This window comes from Oryctolagus cuniculus, chromosome 16, assembly GCF_051225735.1.
Source record: "Oryctolagus cuniculus isolate XC-2025 breed Fujian yellow rabbit chromosome 16, ASM5122573v1, whole genome shotgun sequence".
NCBI classification, from domain to species: Eukaryota; Metazoa; Chordata; class Mammalia; order Lagomorpha; family Leporidae; genus Oryctolagus; species Oryctolagus cuniculus.
In genome coordinates, this window is record NC_142882.1 from 70,046,462 (window position 1) to 70,069,729 (window position 23,268).

Below are 23,268 nucleotides of genomic sequence, written 5' to 3' on the forward strand. Positions count from 1 at the left end.
GGGTTGCAGGTGGGAGGGAAGTTATGGGGGGGAAGCCATTGTAATCCATAAGCTGTACTTTGGAAATTTATATTCATTAAATAAAAGTTTTTTAAAAAAAGAAAAGCAAATAAATTAACAATAGTAAAAAAAAAAAAAAGAGCATCCAAATATACAGAGACAAACTCTTTTCTCTGATTACAAGGCACTTCCAGTCCCAAGTCATTTCTTTCTTACAAAATAGTTAATAGTGACCAATATGGGGCAGTTTGTCTTATAGATGTTGGGGGCACAGCTCTGACAACATAGGCTTGCGAGTCTGTCCAACCCTCATCCCATCATGTTCCTGAGCGGCCTCATCCATAGTCCTCTCTAATAATGAAATGTATGTCTGAGGAAACAACAAAAAGGAGTAGCTACGAGTGGGCTTGGGACACCTGCATCCCATATCCGTGTGTTGATTTGAGTCATGGGTCCTCTGCTTCCTACCCACTTCTTGCTGATGCACATTCTGGGAAGACAGCCAATGGCTCAGGTACTTGTGTTCCTGGCACCCACGTGGGAGACTCAGAGGGAGTCCCAGGCTCTCCTGTCTTTGTCTTGGCCAAGGTCTTGAAATTGAAGGCATCTAGGAAGTGGATCAGTGGATGGAAGAGTCTGTCTGTCTCTCTCTCTTTCAAATAAATCAAAGTAAACATTTAAAAAAAGAACTAGGCCTTTCCGTCCCTTTCCTCAGAACCTGACTGCTTTCTTCAGAAAGGGCTAGAACGATTTCTTTCCCGTTTATGAGAGCAGTGCACTTCCACTGTGTCCTCTCCGGCCTTTTTTCAACTGCTGGGCACAGAAATATGAGGCTCCCACATGGAGGCCACTGGAACATCACGACGAGGCAGGCAGTTACAGAGTGAAAACAAGCGTTCTTCAGGACCAGTGAACTACTGGGCACTGAGCATTAAAGAGTGCAGGAGGAAGGTGATTTTTAAAAACACAAAGACTTCAGCCCTTCCCCAAGGGACTCCCAGGTGTGTTCTGGGCAACTGTTTATTGAAAGCTCCCCAGGAGGTTATGGTATTCAGCCAGGGACAGAAACCCTGCTGGTTGCCCTGAGCACATCACACAGCAGGGAATCTAGGATCCCTAACTATCCAATTCGGTCCAACAAGCTACAAAGATCTTAACTGCGATTCCTCTTCCCTACTCTAGGCCCTGATACTTTCAAATGATTCTTCTCTCAGGTCTGAGAAAGCAAACTTCTAACAAATATATTTTATATTACTGTGAAATACAGAAAATCCTTCGAAATTCACTCTCAATTACTCACATTTATTATCAACTTTCATAACTGACTTGCTTTGTATTTACATAATCATCTGACAGGTTTGTATGTTCTTACCCTGGTTGTGTAGATAACCTCTCATCTACTTTAAATAGACCATATAAAATCACACTAAACTTTATTACCATCTGAAAGCCATTACGGAAGCTTGGTAGAGTATGTTTAAGAGAAGCTTGTAGATACTGATAATTTCACAAACATAGTTATTATTTAACATATAATTATACAATACTTTATGAATTCTAAACTATTTGATGACATTACATTAGATTGGGAGTCTATCTATATATATATCAATAAACAGGTAAACTTACTTATTTTTAATTATTTATCTGAGAGAGAGAGAGAGTTTCCACCTGCTGCCTCACTTGTCAAATGCCCTGCATGAACTGAGGCTAGAAACGCAATCCGAGTCTCTCCTGAATAGCAGGAACCATAGCTCGCTGCCTCCTTAGGTGAATATTAGCAAAGCTGGGATCTGGAGCAGAGCCAAGACCGAACCCAGGCACTCCGATATAGGATGTGGACTCCTAAGTGGTGTTTTGCTGTGTGAATACCCACCATAAACACCCTCCCCAATTCACAGGTAAATTTAGATGTTGGAAATATTGCTTACCATTGTTTAAACACCACAGCTTCTAACTTTAAAACAACAGACATACATCCAGGAAATACTCATAAAATGGTCAAACTTTTTAAAGTGAAGTTTTATTTTTAACTCAAAGATGGCCAGATAACGAAAGAAGATATCACATTAACTTATTTGGCACGAAAATAAATGATTCCTATTATGTTTACTGTCTTGTCATCTTATCTTGGGCTATCATTTATAAATAAGTGACATATTCTCTTATTTACTAAACTTAATTTTAGTGGTTAGTTCAGAGAAGAAATGTGATAAAATAGTGACTTTAATTATAAATTGTTAAAAGTCAGAATTATTTAGTCATATTAACTAAAGCACCATCTTCATTCAATCCAATTATTTTGTATGCAATTATAGTTGTGGCTATATTATATTATATAATATAATGTGGCTACAGCACATTAAAACTTGCTTCAAAAGTTTAAATAGAATTTCAGCAATTTATTCACTTTGAACAATTTACTTTGCTTTATTTGTGGATGATGGGTTTAAGACATCTCATTTTAACAGGGCTGTACTGTGCTCAAGTAAGTGTGCACAGTACTATTAATAACATGTACTGGGCAATGCTTACCCTATTCAGAGGTAGTTGGTTAAGGCTTTTTTATCTCTCTGGACAGAGAAAGTTTGTATTCAGTTGGCACCAGGCTTGAACAAACTTTTCCCTATAATTCCACTTACTCCGTTTTCTAGAGGGAATAAGCTTAAAAAGGAAATCCCACAGAGACCTAAAATGAAGCAGTCTGAATTGCTGTGCCAGGCTAATAGCGATTATTATAGCAAAAATTTCACTCTAGTCTTTTTATTTATATCATGGAATTTAGCTTAAAAGCCTTTCATAAATTTGATGTAAGTGTAAAGCAAACCTGGTTTCAGAGTCTTCTACCCTTTAAGATCCAAAGGCATTGCATGACTCAGCCCTAAGTGCCACATGTCCTTGGGAAGGGCCATAAACACTCTGTAAGTACGGGAGCATCCATTCAATTTGGAACAAAGTCCACTCACTTTCTGGGAGAAAGTTATTAGTGTGCATACTGCTCATGCACGCCATCTCATAGGATCTCGTGGGACTGTAATTGACTCTTACTCTACGATCGCTCTACCCGATCTGAAAAGGTCAAAAGAAAGAAAAAACACTGATGGCAACTAATCTGTTCACCAGTGACAAAAAAATAAAAGCAAATGAGTGTTATTTACAGGAAGAACCACATCTGAGGAGGGTAATCTATTATTGGTCTCAAAAACAAGAGGCTTCTAAAAATTGTTTTAAATCATGTGGTCAGAGTTAACAAGTAAAACACCAAAGTCATCAAAGGGCACCCAAGCATCCGTTAAGATCAGGAAACGAGAGAAAAAACACAAAACTCAGTGATGTCCTGGAAGGGAAGCAAGACTTCAGAACCTGAGCACAAAGGGGCTCCCAAAACAGCATGTGATGTTGGCTCATAACATGAGCAAAGAATTCAACACAGCCTTGCCAGCCTTTTGTACGTTCCTGAGTTATTTATTCTAAATCTAAGACTTTACAAAAGAATGGAAGCCCAGGACTCTTTGGTTTGTAACCAAATATAGAAACTCATTAAAATATTCCTTAAGGAGATGGTGTTGTGGCGTAGCAGGCAAAGATGCTGCCTAGCTACCATCCAAGAGGCTAGTATCCCTTCTGGGCACCAGCTAGGGTCCCCGCTGCCCCATTTTCAATTTGGCTCCCTGTTGATGGTCTGGGAAAAGCAACAAAGGATGGCCCGAGTGTTTGGGCCGCTGACACTCACATGGGAGACCGGATGAAGCTCCTGGCTTCTGGCTACCATGGAGTGAACCAGCAGATGGAAATGTCCATCTCTCCTTTTCTTCCTGTAACTCTGCCTTTCAAATAAATAAATAAATCTTTTTTTAAGAGTAAAATAACATCTTCCTTTAGTGTGGAGGTTCTCTAAGATGCTTAAAACGATATTATTCGTGAGTTATTTCAGGAATTATTTTCAAACTTTAAAAAGTAACTTATTCAGATGCTGATTGACCAAATGTTGGTTGATATTCTATTTTGTTGTTCCCTGAAAGTCAACCCAAGTCAATATCCTGCAACAAGTCATGTATGTTTTTTAAAAAGTAACAATACATTTCACTTAACCTACTATATCTGAAATGCCATTTCAATAATCATCAATGTCAAAGTTACTAAGTAGAAGTACTACATTTCTGTACTACTCAAAGTTTGATGAGTATTATGCAATTACAGTACATCCCAATGCATGTTTTCTCAAGTGTCTCTGAATTAAGATGGAAAATGAATGAGCAGGGTCAATAGCACTTTGGTGACCAGCAAGGAAGCAACTTCATCTGAACGAGGGCAGAGCAGCAGTGATAGGAGAGGGATCGGGGGATGGATAGAAAGTGAGAGCCCACTGGATTGGTCAATAATGCCATTTGGCTGTGTCCTGGAGGGACAAGGAAAGGGAAAATGACTTGGCCAATTCCAGCTTGGCTGCTGCTTGTGCTATCACTCACTGGTACCAGATGAATGGCTTTGGGAGGGTTGCTTCCATGGCATCAGAGGATGTAAAACTGTTTTCTTTGTTTTCACTCAAGTGTCTGGCAAACCAAAGAAGGTTTCCAGTTCTGCTTTATCAAATGCCATTTCTGTGGTTGGTGTTGCAGCAGGGCAGGTTGAGCCACTGTCTGAGACACCAGCACCCAAATCAGAGCACCGGGTCACATCCCTGTGGCTCTGCTTCCCATCCAGCTCCCTGCTAACGTGTCTTGAATATCAGTGGAAGATGGCCCAGGTCCTGGGCCCCTGCCACCCACGTGGGAGACCTGGATGGAGTTCCTGGCTGCTGGCTTTGGCCTGGCCAGCTCTGGCCATTGCAACCATTTGGGGAGTGAACCAGCAGGTGGCGGATTTCTTTCTGTCTTTCCCTCTTTCTCTGTCACTGTCTTTGATAATAAATAAACCTTTTTAGAAAGGCCACTTCTTCCAGCCACATATGTTGATGACTCAACTGACTGGTTTATCCTGACAACCCTGAATTGTCAGGCACAGCTAGCCATTTCCTATATCGTAGTGGTTCTTAACATTCATCATATATTGCAAGAAGCGCGAGAGGCAGGGTTGGAAAATTACCTACACTGAAGTGTCATCTTAAATCTTTAAAATTAAAATCTTTTGAGATTAAACCTCTTCCAAATGAACCCATGACTAAGAATTAAGTATAGATCCTGATACTTGAAGGGCTGTCTTCCTATGCCTTCATCCATTCTCCAATTACAGTGACTTTGTAGCTCTACTCCAATGCTTCTCCCAGCCTTCCTTGTCCTACTCATATTGTTCATGTGTCTCTGCCTCCCACAAGTTGACAGTACCTAGGGTCAAAGCCTACCTGATATTCACCCTTACATACTTCATTCACTTAGCAGACACCAACTGCACAGTAAGTTACATTCATCCCTATTTTTTAAAGAGTACAATTTAGAAATTTAAGATTAGCTTTATCTTTTTCTATTATCTTTCCTTATTTCCTCAGGCTCTCCTCTTTTTTTTAAGATTTATTTATTTTACTTTGAAAGTCAGAGTTACGGAGAGGGAGAGGAGGGAGAGGAGGGAGAGGAGGGAGAGGTGGGAGAGGCGGGAGAGGCGGGAGAGGAGGGAGAGGTGGGAGAGGAGGGAGAGGGAGAGGGAGAGGGAGAGGTCTTCCATCCACTGGTTTACTCCCCCATTGGCCGCAATGGCTGGAGTTGTGCCAATCCAAAGCCAGGAGCCAGGAGCTTCCTCTGGGTCTCCTACGTGGGTGCAGGGGCCCAAGGGCTTGGGCCATCTTCTACTGCTTTTCCCAGGACATAGCAGATCAGGCTCTCCTCTTATAAATCTAGCAGTATATGTGTTACTTTGGGGTAAGGACAAATTTGTGCAGAAGATTTTACTGTCTTTAGTTAAAACTAAGCACTTTAAAGTCCTACAGAGACAATAATGCAAAAGTCAACCTAGTTTTAGTTTAAAAGAAACTTGATTTTGCTAAGATAAAGTTCTTTGGAGGACAGTGAGTGAGAATGCTATCTAAAAAGCTAGCTTTGCATATCAAGCAGCAGAATCTTGGCTTTAGATGCTAGATTATATTTCAGGAACCATAGAACAGGCAAGAATGTGAAATGGTACAAGACTACTTTGGTCCAAAATGAAAAAAAAAAATTAGGGATAAAGAGAAGTAGGAAAACTGACCAGAAGCAGCAAATCTTTGAGAAGAATTCATTGATTTGTCATACAGCCATCCAAGAGCCTGAGCATTAGAGCAGAAAACACTGGTCAAAAAAATTGTCCAGGCAGCTGGACCAAGGGGCCCTGCTGTGATGAGAACAGAATGTCCGGCCACTCCAGTGTGGGATCAGAAAGTCAAAGCAGAGTTCCTGAGAAGGATGCAGTCGTGCCTGGCAGGACCAGGAGAGGTCTTGCAGTTGGCAAGTAGGCATGATGGTGGAAGACCAAAATGGGTCTTTGGATGGTCTTCAGCAAATGTCTTATGGACAGAAGCCAAAGTCCAAGGCTCAAGAATAAATGATATGGGTCTGCCCCAGTGAAGGTTACAAGTGAATGAAAACTGAAAACCAGACTCACTTCTACCTTCAATTTCATTTCCTACTCCCATGCCATAATATTTCATACACATCCTTTGTATCTGAGGATTGGAAAATGAATGGTGGGATAAGTTTGAATTACTCGGATGGCTAACAAATTTCACCCTAAAGGAAAATTTATTTTTAATTTTTAACCCTCTTTTGGAAATAGAGTTAGGTTGAGACAAAAGAAAATTACACCTCTGGATACAGGACTACCTGAGACTGTGTGCTCTATGCTGGGTAGACACACATTTGCTGAGACATCTGTTGAGTGACTGCAGGTTCTGTGCTTTATACTAAGAACAAAGCAAGTGAGTGAGGATCAAAAATAAAAGGGTAAGCAATGTAAGATGTTTGACAGGAAAGTCTCTGTGTGCAGACTTGGAAGCTAAGATAAGGGTAGACCTAAGTCTATACGGGTAGGATAGCAGACAAGAGAAGCAGAAGAGGATTTGGCTAGGGAACACATTGCCAAGAAGTCAGTATTTGAGATGAATATTTAAGAATGAACAATCCTGAGTGCTTGCTAGAGAAAGATGTCATGGAAGACGAGATCATTCTTGGCAAAGTAAACAACCTGCAAAAGAAAAGCAACGGAGACTCAAGTGAATGCCTCATTCATGACGTATTGAGACAATATCAACAGTGATAAGGAAGACAGGGAAGACTTGAGATATTAGTGAGGCAGAAGAAAACTGGATAGGAATCAGATGAATGTGGAATGCTTGGGAGAAGTTGTCAGGATGACCCTTGGCTTTGGGGTTTGAGAGTCTGAGTGAACAGTGGTCCCATTAACAGGTAAGGACAATGAGAGAAGTCATGTTTAAATAAGCAGGTGAAGTTGATGAGCTCCATTTTCTATAATGAGCTCGAGGGGTTCATTATACACATAAGCTGAAAGACCCATGAGGCAGCCTGATACTGACATGGAGCTCGGGCAAGAGGTGTGAGTCAGAATCTGTGTGTAGAGGTGAAGCTATGGGTAAGGATGAGTTTAGGCAGGAAGAACGCACAAAGAAAGGGACAACACTTGAAAGTGGAATCCTTTAGAAAATTCTATAGTAGTATTTCATTAAGGCATCTCATAATATCTTAAGATGTCCTTAAGAACAGGAGAGAGGAAAAATGTACTCAGTGCAAGGGCGACTAAGAGATTCATGACTCTTAGAACCACAATACTAAATGTGATTTTAAATGAACCAAAATGGACAAGGAAAAAAGCTGGAATAACTAAAAAGAACTGAGAAGGTGGGCAGACCATGCAGAAAAGAATGAGAAAGAGGAGACTGAAAGTGAGGAAGACAAGAGAGGCACAGGAGGAGTAGGGGTGAAGAGAGTGCACACTGCAGCCCAAGGGCCGTGTGCACAATGAGCAATGCCCCCTGTGTTCAGCAGAGGCCACCGATGCCCTTAGCAGGAAGTTTCCAAGGCTTGGTGGCAGTGAAAGTCAGACCGTGAGTGAGGAATAAAGACAGACTGGTAAATGAGGAAGTGGGGGTTGCTTTTGTAAAGCAGCAGGACAACAAAGCGGGGAGGCGATAGGTTATAAATAGGGCAAAGCTGCATAACTGACCCAACCAGTTAACAAGGGAGCAGAACATGCAACCTATCAGGGTTGGTAACTCGCCACAGGAATTCTACTCCTGGGAAACTTATTCTCCATGAGCGGCCCAGCCCTAGTGCCTGACTCTGACGTTTATTTGCAAGAGTTAAAACCTGGCCCCAATCCTTGAGACCACGGGCTTTACTCAGAAGCATTCACATCCTGTAGTTACTCTGCTTTCTTGAGAAATGTCTAGATGTGGGTTTATTGGATTGATTAATTTCTAAAAATATCTTTAAAGGCAGTGTGAAAATAATTATCCACCAACATTATATTATATAAGTCAAAAGTAGTTTTACAAAAATTTGGTAAATTGCAAATTATTACAATCTAGCTACATTCCATATCATTTAATGAAGATACATTAAATATAAGATACATGTTCTTTAAAATATTGATTAATTTTCTTAACTTTTGAACTGACTAAATTGATGACTTTATAATTTCATGCTTGGGTTGAAGAAGTTACATTGTCAAGTGTGGGGAATAACTACTATAGTCTAAGACTGTATAAAAGAGCAAGTATTTCTAAGGCATATCATATTAACAATAGTGACTGTTTATAAAAAATGCCGACATCTTTTAAGCATGATCAAGATATGAGATTTAGGTTAGAGCCATAACTTTAATCTGGGTCAGCTGGCTTCAGACGGGTGGGAACGTTAGAAGTTTAACCTATATTCTTCACGCCTGGCAATAAAAAACTTGAAGCAGCAGCTGTACTGGTTTCCTTTTGTACTCTCTAATGCAGTGGGTGGTCTTTAAATAATTTGCTTAAGGAGTATCATTTCAATACTACCATACAGAAAATTTCAGTCTTTCTTTGTTTGCTGAGATACACCTCCACATAAAGTCCTCAAGGTAACTATAAGATCTAATCACCATTTAGAAACCTTCAGCAACATACCGGCTGTTTAAAGTTTCACATCACATACATAGATCATCTTAATGTTTGTAGGGTGTCCCCTTAGAGTGCAGCAAACTTCCAAATGTAAGAAAAAAACAAACACAAATACGTCTGCAACAAAATCATCCTAACTGTCTCTCTAGTCAGGAATGAGAACAGCAGAGGACTTGAGAGACATTAAAGATAATTAACTATGTACTAGAAAGAAAATTTACTGTTAAATAGATGACTGTCCTTCAAATTCATGTAAGCCTGGATTTGTGGATCATACTTTCACCAGTTGATACTCCTACAGGAAGAGAGCATATGACATTAGAACTACGACTTAATCTACCACAACTTTCAACTGTCTAGCCTGTTGTCTAAGCTCCATGAAAATCTGATTCACAAAATGATAAATGATTTAATGAATAATACCACTTTCAGGAGAATCTCAGCCAGATTAAGCATTACCGATGATGGATTCAGCAGATGCTCAAACTGTTAGCAGACATTTTGTTAACTATCTAGTATATACCTAATCAGCCTAGTGTAATGAGGCTCAAGTAACTTGATTCCCATCACCCATGTGGGAAACCTGGACTGAGTTCCCAGCTCTTGATGCTAGCCCCAGCCCAGCCCTCAGACATTAGCAGAGTGAACGAGTGGATGGCAGCTCGATCTCAAGCTCTTAAAAAACAAACAAAAGTCATAAAAATAACAATTAAAAAATAGAATGTGATCTGGGACTAGAAAAATTGGGTTCAGATCCAGGTCACCACTTAACCAGTACAGGCCTGGGTGATTTGTTCCTATCTTCTAAGGTTTTCGTCGTCCTTCTGAGACTGGGATGATAAGTGCCTTTTCCACATGTGACTGTGTGTCAGATTAGACGGAATCGTAGTCAGCTAAGGCTGGAAGTGGCGTCAGAAATCAGAGTCCAGATATTTAAAAAAATGAGGAAGTTAAGGCTTACAGAAGTTAATGATTTGCCAAGCTCAAAAAAATAGAGTTGGAAAGCTCAAATGCAAGTTATTCATGATAATTAAATTTGTTTGCATTTGCATAGCAATTAAATGATGCATATAAAGTTTTTTAGAAAATAAATGCTTGCAAATAATGGAGATTATGAATTATGTTACCACTGGAAGTATGAATTAATGAAGAGAATGTATTATTTTATCACTGGAAATTGTCCCTTTTGCTTAGAACACACAGTGTGTTAAGAAATTACCCACAAATCCTTTGGTAGACTACTTAGATTCACATCCTTCTTAAATTCTAGAGCCTTTGATTATTAGGAGAATAAGTTTCTTCCTCAAGCTGTTTTTTTCCATGTGCAGCTATGGACAAAAATAATTAGAGGAAATTCTGTTCAGAGAGAACAGGAAATACAAGAAAAGTTATTAAATTTCTTTTCTATGATAGGAAGAACTAATTCACTACTTTATTCTAAACCTATCAAAGAAAACACACATTTTGAAGTTTTACTTTATGTGTCATTTAAATACTTGCCAATTACTCCTCATATGATCCTGATTATCTTCGATGATTTGATCTGAAAATTATCTATTCCCGTAGGTGGTTCCTGGGTGTCTATGGAACTTACGGTGCCAAGGTCAACGATGAAGCAGTCGCCCTTGTTGAAGCTGTCCCAGCTGAGGGGAACTTCCGTGGCCCTGACCACTCTCCGCCCCTTCACATGGAGAAGCCTTTTGGCCGTCAAGTCATTTGTGAGCACGTGGTTGAGTCCAGACGCCACACCTCCAGCCTGATCAGTGTGGGGGCGGGGCGGGTAGGGGGAGACACAGCACAGAACAAAGACCAATGAGACCTCCAACCATAAGCCAATCATAAAACCACAGATGTTGATGCCAAAACTACACCTACCAGGGCCAAGATAAGATAGCCACCACCAAAGATAAACATGGAGAGAGTATTCCTTGGTAAATTAGGTCTATTTGTTTGGTTTCCTTGTACTGTTTTTATAGTTCAATTTAAAACTGCAAATATTTGCTGAGAGCCTTCAGTAGATAAAACTGCTGCATTAACAAGAAGAAGGGTGGCTCCTGCTTCTGGGAGATTGACGATTTTCAAAGGCCTCAGTGAGTGAGAAGGCAGACGAAGAGCTCGGGGAGAAGGGGAGATAGGAGGCTGCAGGAGCAGAGACAACGCAGGCACTCGAGTTGCAGGGTTAGGACAGAGAAAAGAAGTTGAGTTCTGGTGTGGATGGGTGCTTCTATGTATGGTTTCTGTTTCTATATCAAGAAAAGCAAAAGGCTTTTTTATTTTCTAGGAAACAGAGTTTACTAAATAGAATAGAAGGGATATCAAAAAACCTGAGTATGTTTTTTAAGTTAGGAGAGATGCAATATCTTGATTGTACATCTCGACTAAAACAAAACAAAATAAAATACAATTTTAATGAATTAGAGAAATGCTAAAAAATATTAGCTGTACCAACTATATCTTCTTGCATTATTTGCAACATCACACACCTTTTAATTTTTTTCTAATTAATTAGGAACCAATTTTCTTTCCATAATTATGAGGTAATGTGTATAATTAAGAGTAAGTATTAACAAAATTCTGTCATTGATAGATCAAAGGCCTCCTATAAGAAAAGCTGGTTGTATAGTCTACAAAATAATCTTTCAAATTTATTATATAAACATGTCAGTGAACCCAAAATGAGAAATTCCACTGTTTATGTATAGCACATTTTTTACATTTCCACTGCCTTTAAATTTCTTCTATTCTTCAGGCAAAGACCCTCATGAATAGAAAGGTTTTGTTAGTATAGGTTAAATGATGATTCAGGAGTTAGAGCTTATATAATAATTTCCCAAGTCACAGTTTTATAAAGAGTTCTGCATTTCTTGACTGGATGAACTACTACCCAATAAAATAAATGCAAGTTTTCATTATATTCTACTGCTTTCTGTCATTTCAGTTTTTAAGTAGAAATACGCTGTGATCTGATTTTGACAAGTTATAAAACATATAGTCTTAGGATACATATAGAATGTTCAGCCATAAAGCGAGTAATCAGAGTGACAGTCTGAAAATTTAATGCTTTTTAAAAATGATTTTTTTCTTACACACACACACACACACACACACAGATACGCAGAGAAAGTGCTCCCATCTGCTGTTTCATTCCCCCAAAGCCCACAATGGCTGATGACTGGTTTCTCCAGGTATCCCATGTGGATGGCAGGGACTCAATTACTAGTGTGATCACCACCTGCTGGTGTCGGCTATAGCAGGAAGCTGGAACTGGGGTGGAACTGGGGTGGAACTGGAGCTCCAACCCAGGCACTGGAGATGGGATATGAGCATCTCAATTACTAGGTTAACTTCTCTTCCCTAACATGATTTTTTAAAACATAATTTGTTCTAGTATTTGATGCCACAAAAGTACAAAATAAAAACCTTATGTTGTGTAAATAGGTTTTCCATGATTGTTGCTTCAATTTACATTAGAAACTTCCAGCCACTTTCTGTCAGAAGGCAGAATAATAGAAAAGTGAGTGATCTCTAACCAGTGATACTGTCAATATGTGTACAAGTTCTGCCGAGGGCAGGGTCTTGTTGAGCTTGGGAGAAGAAGGCTAGCCAGACACTCAACATCAAGAAGCAGTGAGTGACAGTCCTGTATGAATCCTTCCCAGGCCGTGATGGACCTGAGAGAGAAATGACAGTCAACCAAATGAGACAGGAAGTTGGCCTTGACTTTTCCCAGCTAGCTTGTATATTACTCATTTTATATGAAACTCAATATGACTTCCACTTACTTGATAACGGTAGGCTTTGCCAAGTTTTGCCCATTTCAAATAGACACATCTTGTTTCATAAGATTACCTTACAACACTTTTCCTGCCAGTTGAATCATTTATTTATGTTGAGAGCATGAGAGTATCACGGTCACCAGTTTAGGCACTGGAGTCAGATGGTCACAATCTTATTCCAGCTACTGGACCCGGCTAGCTATGTAGCCTCTCCAAACCTGGGTTCATTTATGATGGAAGCTGTACCATATGGCTGTTTATATCAAATGTGATAATACAAATGAAGTGATTAGCACATTCCTGTTAGCCTGAAGTTAATACAGGGGTGAAATTAAGTATAATGCAACCATCTTTGGTTTCTGGGTAGCAAATCACCTCTGCTTCCAGTTTGCTATCAGTTGTTTGTGCAACTGTACACATCAACATCTGTTCAATGCCATTAATAAGACAGTGAACACATGTCTTGCTGAGAAATCAATCTGACCTGTTGGCAAAAATCACCTTTTTTTTTTTTTATAGATTTTATTTATTTATTTGAGAGGTAGTTACAAACAGTGAGAGCCAGAGAAAAAGGTCTTCATCCATTAGTTCATTCCCCAGATGGCCACAATGGCCAGAGCTGAGTCTATCCAAAGCCAGGAGCCAGGAGCTTCCTCCAGGTCACCCACATGGGTGCAGAGGCCCATATACCTGGGCCATCTTTCACTGCTTTACCAGGTCATAGCAGAGAGCCAGGTCAGAAGAAGAGCAGCCAGGACTAGAACGTGTGCCCACATGGGATGCCAACGCTGTAGGCAGAAGATTAACCTACTGTGCCACAGTGCCAGCCCAGAAAAAAACTACTTTTCTAAAAATGCTGATTTGTGTTAGTTTTAATGTTCAATATTAGATGATAATTATTCAACAGCTGGGAAATGACTTTAATCATATCTACTTCTGAATGTATTCAGAAGTTTGATTTTGAAAGTCTTGCTAATAGCCAGCAAGATTAATAACATAAGTCCTTACTGATTGAGTATACACTGTATAGTTTATTTAATTCATTTAATTTTAATTTTTAAAATTAATTATTTATTATTTAATTCAATCCTTAATCCTTGCAATGTCTGCATGAGGAACCTGCTTTAATATCCATTGCACATTTCAAGAAACCAAGCACAGGAAGCTTATATTCTTACTCTAAAGGCAAATGAATAAAGCAAAATGGGTTCAGAAGTAGAGATATAAGTAATGTCATAGCATCTGTTTTCAGTACCTATGGGGCCCAGCCTATTTTAAATGTTGGGTTCACTGACCTAAAGGAAGTTTTAGGGTCACTTGACATAAACTGGAAGAACCTGGGTGCATTAAATAAAATAAAAGTTGATCATTTTCTATTTAGAGTGGTTCATAGCTTAGACTAAAATAATGATGCAAGAGATATGAGAAGCTACAAGTGTTTGTCCTGATCTCAGAGGTATCACACAATTTTCAAGCAAGGCTCTGAACAGGTAAAGGTAGAACTAAATTGTGTCATCTTAAGAGGAAAATTTATTATAATCAGTTTTGGTTTAGATGTCAATTTTCTGGTCTTCACTAAAGTTACAAGCTAAAGGAGTGGGGCAGTGTGGTATGCAGAAACCACTGGAATATATCCGATTTTGAAAAGGTTCTAGAATGTTTTTCCAGTCCTCACACTTTAACTTAACACCCATTGGCAGGGATGGCCAATTGAAGGATGGCCAGTGTAAAAAGCCTACTGGGAGAAGTCCAGGAAAACCAAAAAAAGACCCCACTATCCTTTACTGAAGGCTGCCTTAAAGCAACTGAACTACTTGACTACTCATTTTTGTTTGTTATTTTCAGAAGCAAGGCTAATTGACTGAATTCTCAGGCCATCACATATAAATTGCTTATGTTTATGGCTGACTGTGTGTGTTGGACTTCGTGTGGCTAAACCACACATATTTTCAGCTCAGTGGTTTCACCTCTATCATATTTATAAGCTCAAACCACACTGTGTGGGAAATGCATACACAGTTCTTTGTAGTAATTCAAATTGTACTTATTATAAATACTGTATTAAGATATTCTAGAACAACTGAGAGTCTAAAAGCTTGGGTTACGGGCAACAAACTCAAAGATTCTCTAAACAGCAAAAATTAAAACCACTAAAACCCAAGTTATCAAAATTTAATTACTGAAATAACTTCACAAAATATTAAAGGGCTTTTTTGAAAGCTCTTGACATTCTTAAAAATTAACCCATGAGAGTGAACATTTGGCCTAGAAGTTAAGACACTGGGTAAGAGGCCTGTATCCCATTTTGGAATGCCTGGGTTCGAGTCAGTTCCACTTCTGATTCTGGCTTCCTGAGAATGTACAACCTGGGAAACAGCTCTAGTAAAGGCCTCTGCCAACCATAGGGGAGACCTGAATTGAGTTTCTGGACCCTGGCTTCAGTCTCTCCCTGCCATGGCCTTTGTGGGCATTTGGGGAGCAAACCAGCAAGTATCTCTGACTTTCTGTATCTCAAATATATTTTTAAAAACAGTAAATTAGAGCCGGCGCCGTGGCTCAATAGGCTAATCCTCCACCTTGCGGCGCCGGCACACCGGGTTCTAGTCCCGGTTGGGGCGCCGGATTCTGTCCCGGTTGCCCCTCTTCCAGGCCAGCTCTCTGCTATGGCCAGGGAGTGCAGTGGAGGATGGCCCAGGTGCTTGGGCCCTGCACCCCATGGGAGACCAGGAAAAGCACCTGGCTCCTGGCTCCTGCCAGGATCAGCGCGGTGCGCCGGCTGCAGCGGCGGCCATTGGAGGGTGAACCAGCGGCAAAGGAAGACCTTTCTCTCTCTGTCTCTCTCTCTCACTGTCCACTCTGCCTGTCAAAAAAAAAAAAAAAAAAAAAAAAAAAAAAAAAAAAAAAAAACAGTAAATTAACCTACCAAAATAAATCAAGTCATAATATTTCACAAAATGAGCCATATATTCCACACACATTTGCTGAGCATCTACCATGCGGCCAGCAGGTACTGGGAGCATATCAGGGAAAAAAATAGATGAAAACAAAAATAAAACAAAATCCCTGCTCTCAATGAACATTCACTCTGCCAAGACATGAGGTATGGATGGAGGAGAAGGGGTGTCAGCATGGACACTATTTGGGATGTGCTTGCCTTGTATTTCAGACCTCCTTTGAAATACCCAACGAAGTCTGTGGACTCAAAGCCTTGGAGTTCTCTGCTCTGCACAGGCCTGCCTCCCAGGTAGTCGTCCATCTGGACAGTGAAGATGGCCGCGGCTGTGCTTTCATCCTGGGAGCACTCCTTTCCTGAAACGACAAACAACAGCACCTGGACTACCAACCGAGGACAAGGAGTAGGGCAGAATTTCTGGTACGACCAATCAGAAATGTTTGTTTTAATTCTCTATCAACACTATAAGTAGTCCACAGAAAGACCTCTGAGCACGGTTTATTATATTGTTTAGCTAACAAATAAAATTATTTTATTCCTGCATTTCCCTAATCCTTTAAAATAATCTAAAAGAAACACTGCTGTTCAAAGATGTAATGTATTCCAGAAAGATTCAGGTTAAGCATCCATTTGATATATCCAGTAAGATCAGGCTATGAAAATATTCCATAACTGGTTTAGTGTTCATTAGTGTCCATTTTTAGGATTCCCATGTGTAAATGTTACTATTGATGTAGAGTATGAATATCATGGGCCATAGTTAAAGAGCTTCAGGAAATTGATTGCTGCTCAGAATAAGGAAATGAATATAACTTGACCTTGCCCCTGTATCTAAGTATTCTTTTTTCCTCTTCACTGATTTTTTTTTTGAGTGCAATAATCACTAAAGGAAAAAGAGGGGAAAAAAGGGACTAGAATACTAGCATTTATTCAATGTTAATGTACTTGATGTTGCACCAGGAATTTAACATGTAACAATCATCCAATTTTCACAAATTGATCAGAGATCCCATCCAGACAACCTCACTGAGGATAACACAACAATTTTTAAGGAACAGTGTCGGCAGTACGCATGACAGAGCTAAGACAGCCCTAAGGAGGACATGAATTTCGTTAAACTTCAAAGTTCTTATTATTTCTGAGCTGTATGAAAATCTCAAATGATTCTAGGCACAACAATTGCTGGCATTTATACATATACAGTACCCTTAGCATGGGCCAGGCACTATGCTGGCATTTTCTATGGATGGTCTTATTTCATCTGAAAGGAACCTCTACGGCAGAGCCTGTTTCCTACCATGTTTCACCTGAGGACAACGGGGCTCAGAGAGGCTGTGTCACCTTCCTGACATCATAAGGTGACCTTTGGCAGAGAAAGGCCAAAGTTTGTGTGGTACTGAAGTACAAGCCCTTAGAAATTAGGACACACTTGTAGATTTTACTATTTTTGATTTGAAAGAGTTACAGAGGGAGAAAGAGAGAGAGAGTTCTTCCATCCACTGGTTCACTCCCCAGATGGGCCACAATGGCCAGGACTGAGCCAGGCCAAAACCAGGGGCCTGGAGCTTCATCTGGGCCTTCCATATGTGTGGCAGGGGCCCAACCACTGGGGCCATCTTCTGCTGCTTTTCCCAGGCCGTTAGCAGGGAGCTGGATAAGAAATGGAGCTGCTGGGACAGGAACCAGTGCCCACATGGGATGCTAGTGCCACAGGCGGTGGTTTTACCCACTATACTACAATGCCAACCTGATTTTTTTAAATACTCAGATCCTTATTAAAGTTTGTGGTGATCATGGTATGTTAATTTCTACTATGGAAAATTAATACAACACATTTTAGAAACCATGATCATATACTGGTGCACCTGAACAAACCCAAATGATACCACAAAGTCAAGAGAGCGAATCAGCCAGCTGAATTAAAGGGAGAACTGGATTTCTGTACAGTCTCTCCCTCATTCTCAAGGGGAGACTGTGTAGCAAGAATCTTCTCAAGAAAAAAAAAAAAACAGTAGCTATGACAATATGTGATGTGATAAAATGTGTGAATTTTCTGCGGTCAATGGTGAGTATTTAACACACACACTTAAAAAAACTTGCAATTCTGCAGTTGAAAGGGCTCTGGTGTCATCCTTCTGCTCATTTTCTCAACCTGAAGATACCGGTAAAGATGTAGAGATAGACTGTACAGAGATAGTTGGAGGGGGAGATGGGACACAGGAGAGGGGAGAGGCAGAACCTTGATCAAGGTTAATGTCAAATGTATTAAAGATTATGTATTTGGCATAAACATTCCTGACTTGACTACAAGTTCAAACCTAAATCTCTTTAGGTAGATGTGACTGGATAGACATGAAGTTAATGAATGAACTGAAAATAAGATAATCAAATTATGCTGTCATTTGAAGGTGTTCATGTACTGTGCGAGGCAAGCAAGAGAAGATCAGTGTGAAAAAAAAATTTTTCACTTGGAAAGTGCTAAAAAGGCCTTAATGAAGCCAGTTTCAGCTTCGAATGTGACAATTAGAATCAAATTCAATTATAGCATGATGACATTCTAGCAAATGTTCAGAACTTAAGAACTTTGTGAATGAATTCTGCTTATAATTTCACTTGGTTTGCCCCATAGAATTCTGCTTTTAATTTCATTTATTCTTTTCTTACAGTGATTTTGCTGATGTATGCTATGTTACATTGTTATATTTTTTACATTAGGTCATACTTGTATATATGCTATAAATCTAAAATCATTTGGAGAATGTCATGATTTTACATATAAGACAAATAAAGGGACAGGCACCCCGTGGAATGGTTAAGCCACCCCTGGGATGACGGTGTAGCTTACTGGAGCACTTTGAGTTCGAATCCCTGCTCTGCTCTCCTCCCATTTTCCTGTTAATGCCTACCCGGAGAGGCTGCAGGTGACTGCTCAACTGGCTGGGTCCCTGCCACTCAGGTGGGAGACCCAGACTGAGTTCTTGGCTCCTGGCCTTGGCCTGGCCCACTGCGGACTATCGTGAACATTTGAGGAGTGAACAAGTAGACAGGAGTGTGCTTGCTTGTTCTCTCTCTCTCTCAATTAAACAAAAACAAACTTAAAAAGCTGCAAATTAAAAGGCAGGTTTAAAAACTATGTCATTCCAATACCCATTCATTGATAAAAAGAAGTTGCCACACCAGGAATAGAGGGGAACATCTTCAACTTCATAAATAGCTTGGGCAAGGAGCACTGGGTTAACGCCAGACCTAATGCTGAAGACGGAATGCTTTCCCCAGATCAAGGATGAGAAGGATACACTCTGACCCCTCTTCACTTCCCACGACAGGAAGTAATAACCACTGCAAGAAGGTAAGAAAAACAAACAGGCACACAGAGTGGAAACGAAGACATAAAACTCACTCTGTAGAGCAGATAGGATTGTTTGCAGAGTAAATCCTAAGGAATCTACAAAAAAACCTCCCAGAACTCGTAAATGTACTCAGCAAGAGTGGGACACAAGGTAAGTCAACTGCAAACAGTAATCTTATTTCCCTAAAGAAACAAGTAACAGGCAGAAACTGGAATTAAAGGCACAGTGCCATTTACAATCACTCCAAAAAAACCTGATACTCAGACATACATGTAACAAAACAGGAGAAGGATCTATATGCTGAAAATTATAAAATGCTGATTTAAAAATCAAAGATGATGTAACTAAATGCAAAGACATAGGGTTCTCACACTGTGAGACTCAATATAATAAAGATGTCAGTTCTCGCCCCAATGTGCTTCATTATATTGAGTCTTACAGCCTAGGGACACTATGGCTTTGCAAAGCTCATTAAAGACACGTTCAAGCTTACTATAAGACTTGTATGCAACACAGGGTGGGAGGAATCACTCCCTGAGCCAGAACCTGGCTGTCAGCTACAGAAACTAACACTGTGGTATTGGTAGAGAAAAGGCACCCAGGTCAGTGGCCCAGGTCCCCCTAATGACAACATTTTATAAAAGCGTAGTATGCTTTAGCATTCTGTGGTACACTGTATATCCATATAGCCCAGAATACCACAATCAGGGCACTGACACAACCGCCTATCTTATCAGTATTTCCTCAGTTTCACTTGTTCTCATTTATGAATGTGTGTGCATTTGGCATCTATAAAATTTTATCACATGTGTAAACTCATATAACTGTCAAAATCATATGATACTGTACAGTTCCATTACCAAAAGAATCACTCATGTGGCCCTTTAATCCTGGACCCCACTCCTTCAAGCATACTTCGACTCCCTGCTCCTCTGGCAACAACAAACCTAAAGTGTCATCATTTCAAAATCACACACAAACAGAACCATACAGTAGAGAACCTTTGGAGGTCGTTGTTTTTCTTTGCTTTCATGAAGCATAATTCCCAGGGGGTTCATCCAAGCTGAAGTGTTTGTCCCTCCCATTGCCGAGTATACTCCCTGGCACAGACACTTTCCAACTTGTTGAACTCAGTCTGCTGAGGGAACAGAAACTGTACGAGCTGCTGGACAGCCCCAGCCCCAACCCCACCTGGGAGACTTGGGGTCCCTTTGACTCAAGTCTTCTCTGTTGCCTTCATTTTCCCTTGGTGCAGAATTGCACCATTTACCTTCACTCTCGTATTCCTTGTTAAAGTTCTGTTGCCTGTGACCACGGGACATTCACGTCTCTTCCACAGTATCAAATTCTTTGGTGTTATACCAGCTTTCGCTTTATTTCAGCTTAGAGATGATAAACTTTCAGGGAAGCTTCATCCAGTATTCGTCTCCAGCAGTGCCTCGTGCAGAGCGAGGCACATTGACTAAGTGCTGAGCAATGAGCTCACAGCGGCACGCCCTTCACCTCAGTACCAGCATCTTAAGTTCACAAACAGCTTCTGCCCCTCTTTCTGTTAGTCTTTAAACTGCTGAGCACTAAATAAATAAGAGCTAAAGTGAATCTGTAAATCCTGTGAAACATGATGCTTAACGGCCCTATTGGTAATCACTAGGCTAATCCTCTGCCTGTGGCACCTGCACACCTGGTTCTAGTCCCGGTCGGGGCACTGGATTCTGTCCCAGTTGCTCCTCTTCCAGACCAGCTCTCTGCTGTGGCCCGGGAGGGCAGTGGAGGATGGCTCAAGTGCTTGGGCCCTGCACCCCATGGGAGACCAGGAGGAAGCACCTGGCTCCTGGCTTCGGATCGGCGCAGTGCACCGTTTGTAGCAGCCATTTGGGGGTGAACCAATAGAAGGAAGACCTTTCTCTCTGTCTCTCTCTCTCTCACTGTCTAACTCTGCCTGTCAAAAAAAAAAAAAAAAAAAAAAGAATCAATAGAATGAAAGAATTATGCTCAAAGCTTGCTTGTGGCTTTCTGACAAACTTAACTGCTGTATATGCCAAGATACTTCTTCCACACTTTGATTCACCCAAATAGCCAATGTGGCAATTTAGACACTTTTATTCATTCCAGATCCAATTTGCGGGAGAAAAGACCAGGATGGGCCATCACTATGCAACCTGGCATCACTCATTCACTAACCTAGGTTACATATTAAGGTTTGAGTGCTTTCTGACTCACAATGTAGACAGATTGCTATCTGTTACAACATTATAACAGGAATCATGACATTATAATGAATGGGAAATCAAAATGTGTTCAGCCCTCACCTGAGCCTCTGGGAACAAGCCCCAAATTCTAACACCAAGCGCTATAATGACAAGTTGGATGTCCCTCTGAATATGAGAGTATTTCTCATTTCTCAAATGCCTGTTCCCAGTGTGTGCTGTCACTTCTGAATGTTTCTATTTCTTTCTAAAATCTTCAAACATTAGAAATAATAAAAGCAGCTTCCAGGGGCTCCGTGTGCACCTGTGGTTTCGCGTGTTTTCCCCTTGAGCTCTAAACTAAAACGAAAGACACACAAATAGAGGGGAGGGGAGCTAGCTTTACAAGAAGGCAAAAAGGCTCAGATAATTGGCACGTTGTTCGCCGGGCGTGCCCACTGGCACAAGCCCTCCCGTGGGGAGGCGGACAGTCAGGAAGTTTACGAGTAAAAGTAGAAGGTGGAAAGAGTGGGACACACAGGGCCCAGTGTCCTGCTGGCCTGGCAGCACCGCCGCCCAAAATAATTGCTCCTGCCCAAGGAGCCGTCCTGTTCCACAGTGTCCTTGTTCAACTAAATAACAAATTCACCAGCAATAGCCATGCAACCCGCCTAAATAATGAACTACATCACGCGCAGCTATTTATTTCCACAGATGATACCTGTGTTTTTCACCCTGTTCCTTAGAAGCTCAGCAGCTCCCACATCAACACAAGGGTTTGTTTGCCAGCCCCGCAAACAGCCTCGTGCGGGCCGAGTCCCGGCGCCAAAGGGCCTGGAAGACAAATCCCCGCACTTGGCGCAGAAACACGAACTTCGTGCCCAACGCACATACTCAGGTTTGGATATTTGACTTCCCGCCCGCGGCGGCAAAGGTGTTTAACTTCATCTCCGCCCTGACAGGGAAGACCAGGACTGAACTTGTCGCGGGGCGAGCCGAGCTCCTCAGGGTGCAGCGGCCCTGGGCGGGAGCCGCCCGGCAGCCCAGGAATGGCCCTGACCGAGGTCAAAGCCAAGGGAAAGCCTATCCTGGGCGGGCCCGAGCCCCACCTTTGCAGCCTGCAATGAGGGGACTTCCGCGGGCCAGGAGGTGGCCAGCCGCCCGGGGAGGGCCGGTGGACGCACGACGGGCGTGGAGGTCTCCAGCCAAGCCCGTTTTGGGGTTCCCACTCTCCCTCCAGCCCGCACATCTCACACCCCCAGCTTTTCCGCCTCTGTCCGCCGTGGGCGCGTCCCGGGCACCTGGCGCCGCCTTACCGAGCCAGAAGTGCAGGCGGTAGGCGAAGCCCCGGCTCGTCTGGACCGTGTGCAGCACCAGGTAGGCATCCCCGACGTAGAAGTCTCCGTGGGCGCTCTCGGGCACGGGCGCCAGCTCCAGCTGCTCGACCCGCCACACCTGCAGCCCCGCCTGCTTGCCGGCGCGCGCGAACTCCTCGTGGTACAGCTCCCGGGCCATGGCTCCCACCGGCACCCGGCTGACCCTGGCGTCCGAGGGACCCGCGGCCACTTTATAGGGTTCACCCGCGGGGAGGCGGGGCCTGCACGCCGGCTGCGAGCCGGGGCGGGAGTGGCTCCCCGGGAGGCGGCGGCTCCGCGCCCCGAGCGCAGCGCGTCTCCCACGCTCCCGCGCCGCGAGCGGAATCAGCCTCCGCGAAATCTCCAGCTTCCGAGGGAACTGACAGAAGACATTCTAACAGAGGGAGGCCTTGAACGACTATGAGCGCTTGGCACGCGCCCCGCTTGCCCTGCTCCGGCCAGGCCAGTTACTTCTGGGTCTTCCAGAGGCCTCCAGCCTAGGAGCGGGACCTGCTCTTCCTGGCCCTGGAGCAGGTCTTAGAACAAGGCTTCCTCTGCACCTGCCCTTAGGG

The 23,268-nt window shown here is 42.0% G+C and overlaps 1 protein-coding gene across 1 annotated transcript in view; it reads right to left on the reverse strand.

Annotated features, from left to right (window-relative positions):
* Positions 1-22,971, reverse strand: part of SCIN (scinderin) — a 69,621-nt gene extending 46,650 nt beyond the window's left edge. The window contains exons 1-3 of the mRNA XM_002713774.6: positions 22,658-22,971; positions 16,007-16,161; positions 10,671-10,832 (exon numbers count right to left, since the gene is read on the reverse strand). Of these exons, the coding sequence (XP_002713820.3) occupies positions 10,671-10,832; positions 16,007-16,161; positions 22,658-22,856 (516 nt within the window). The 5' untranslated portion in view covers positions 22,857-22,971. The remainder of the gene's footprint in view (positions 1-10,670; positions 10,833-16,006; positions 16,162-22,657) is intronic.
* Positions 22,972-23,268: the final 297 nt, after the last annotated feature.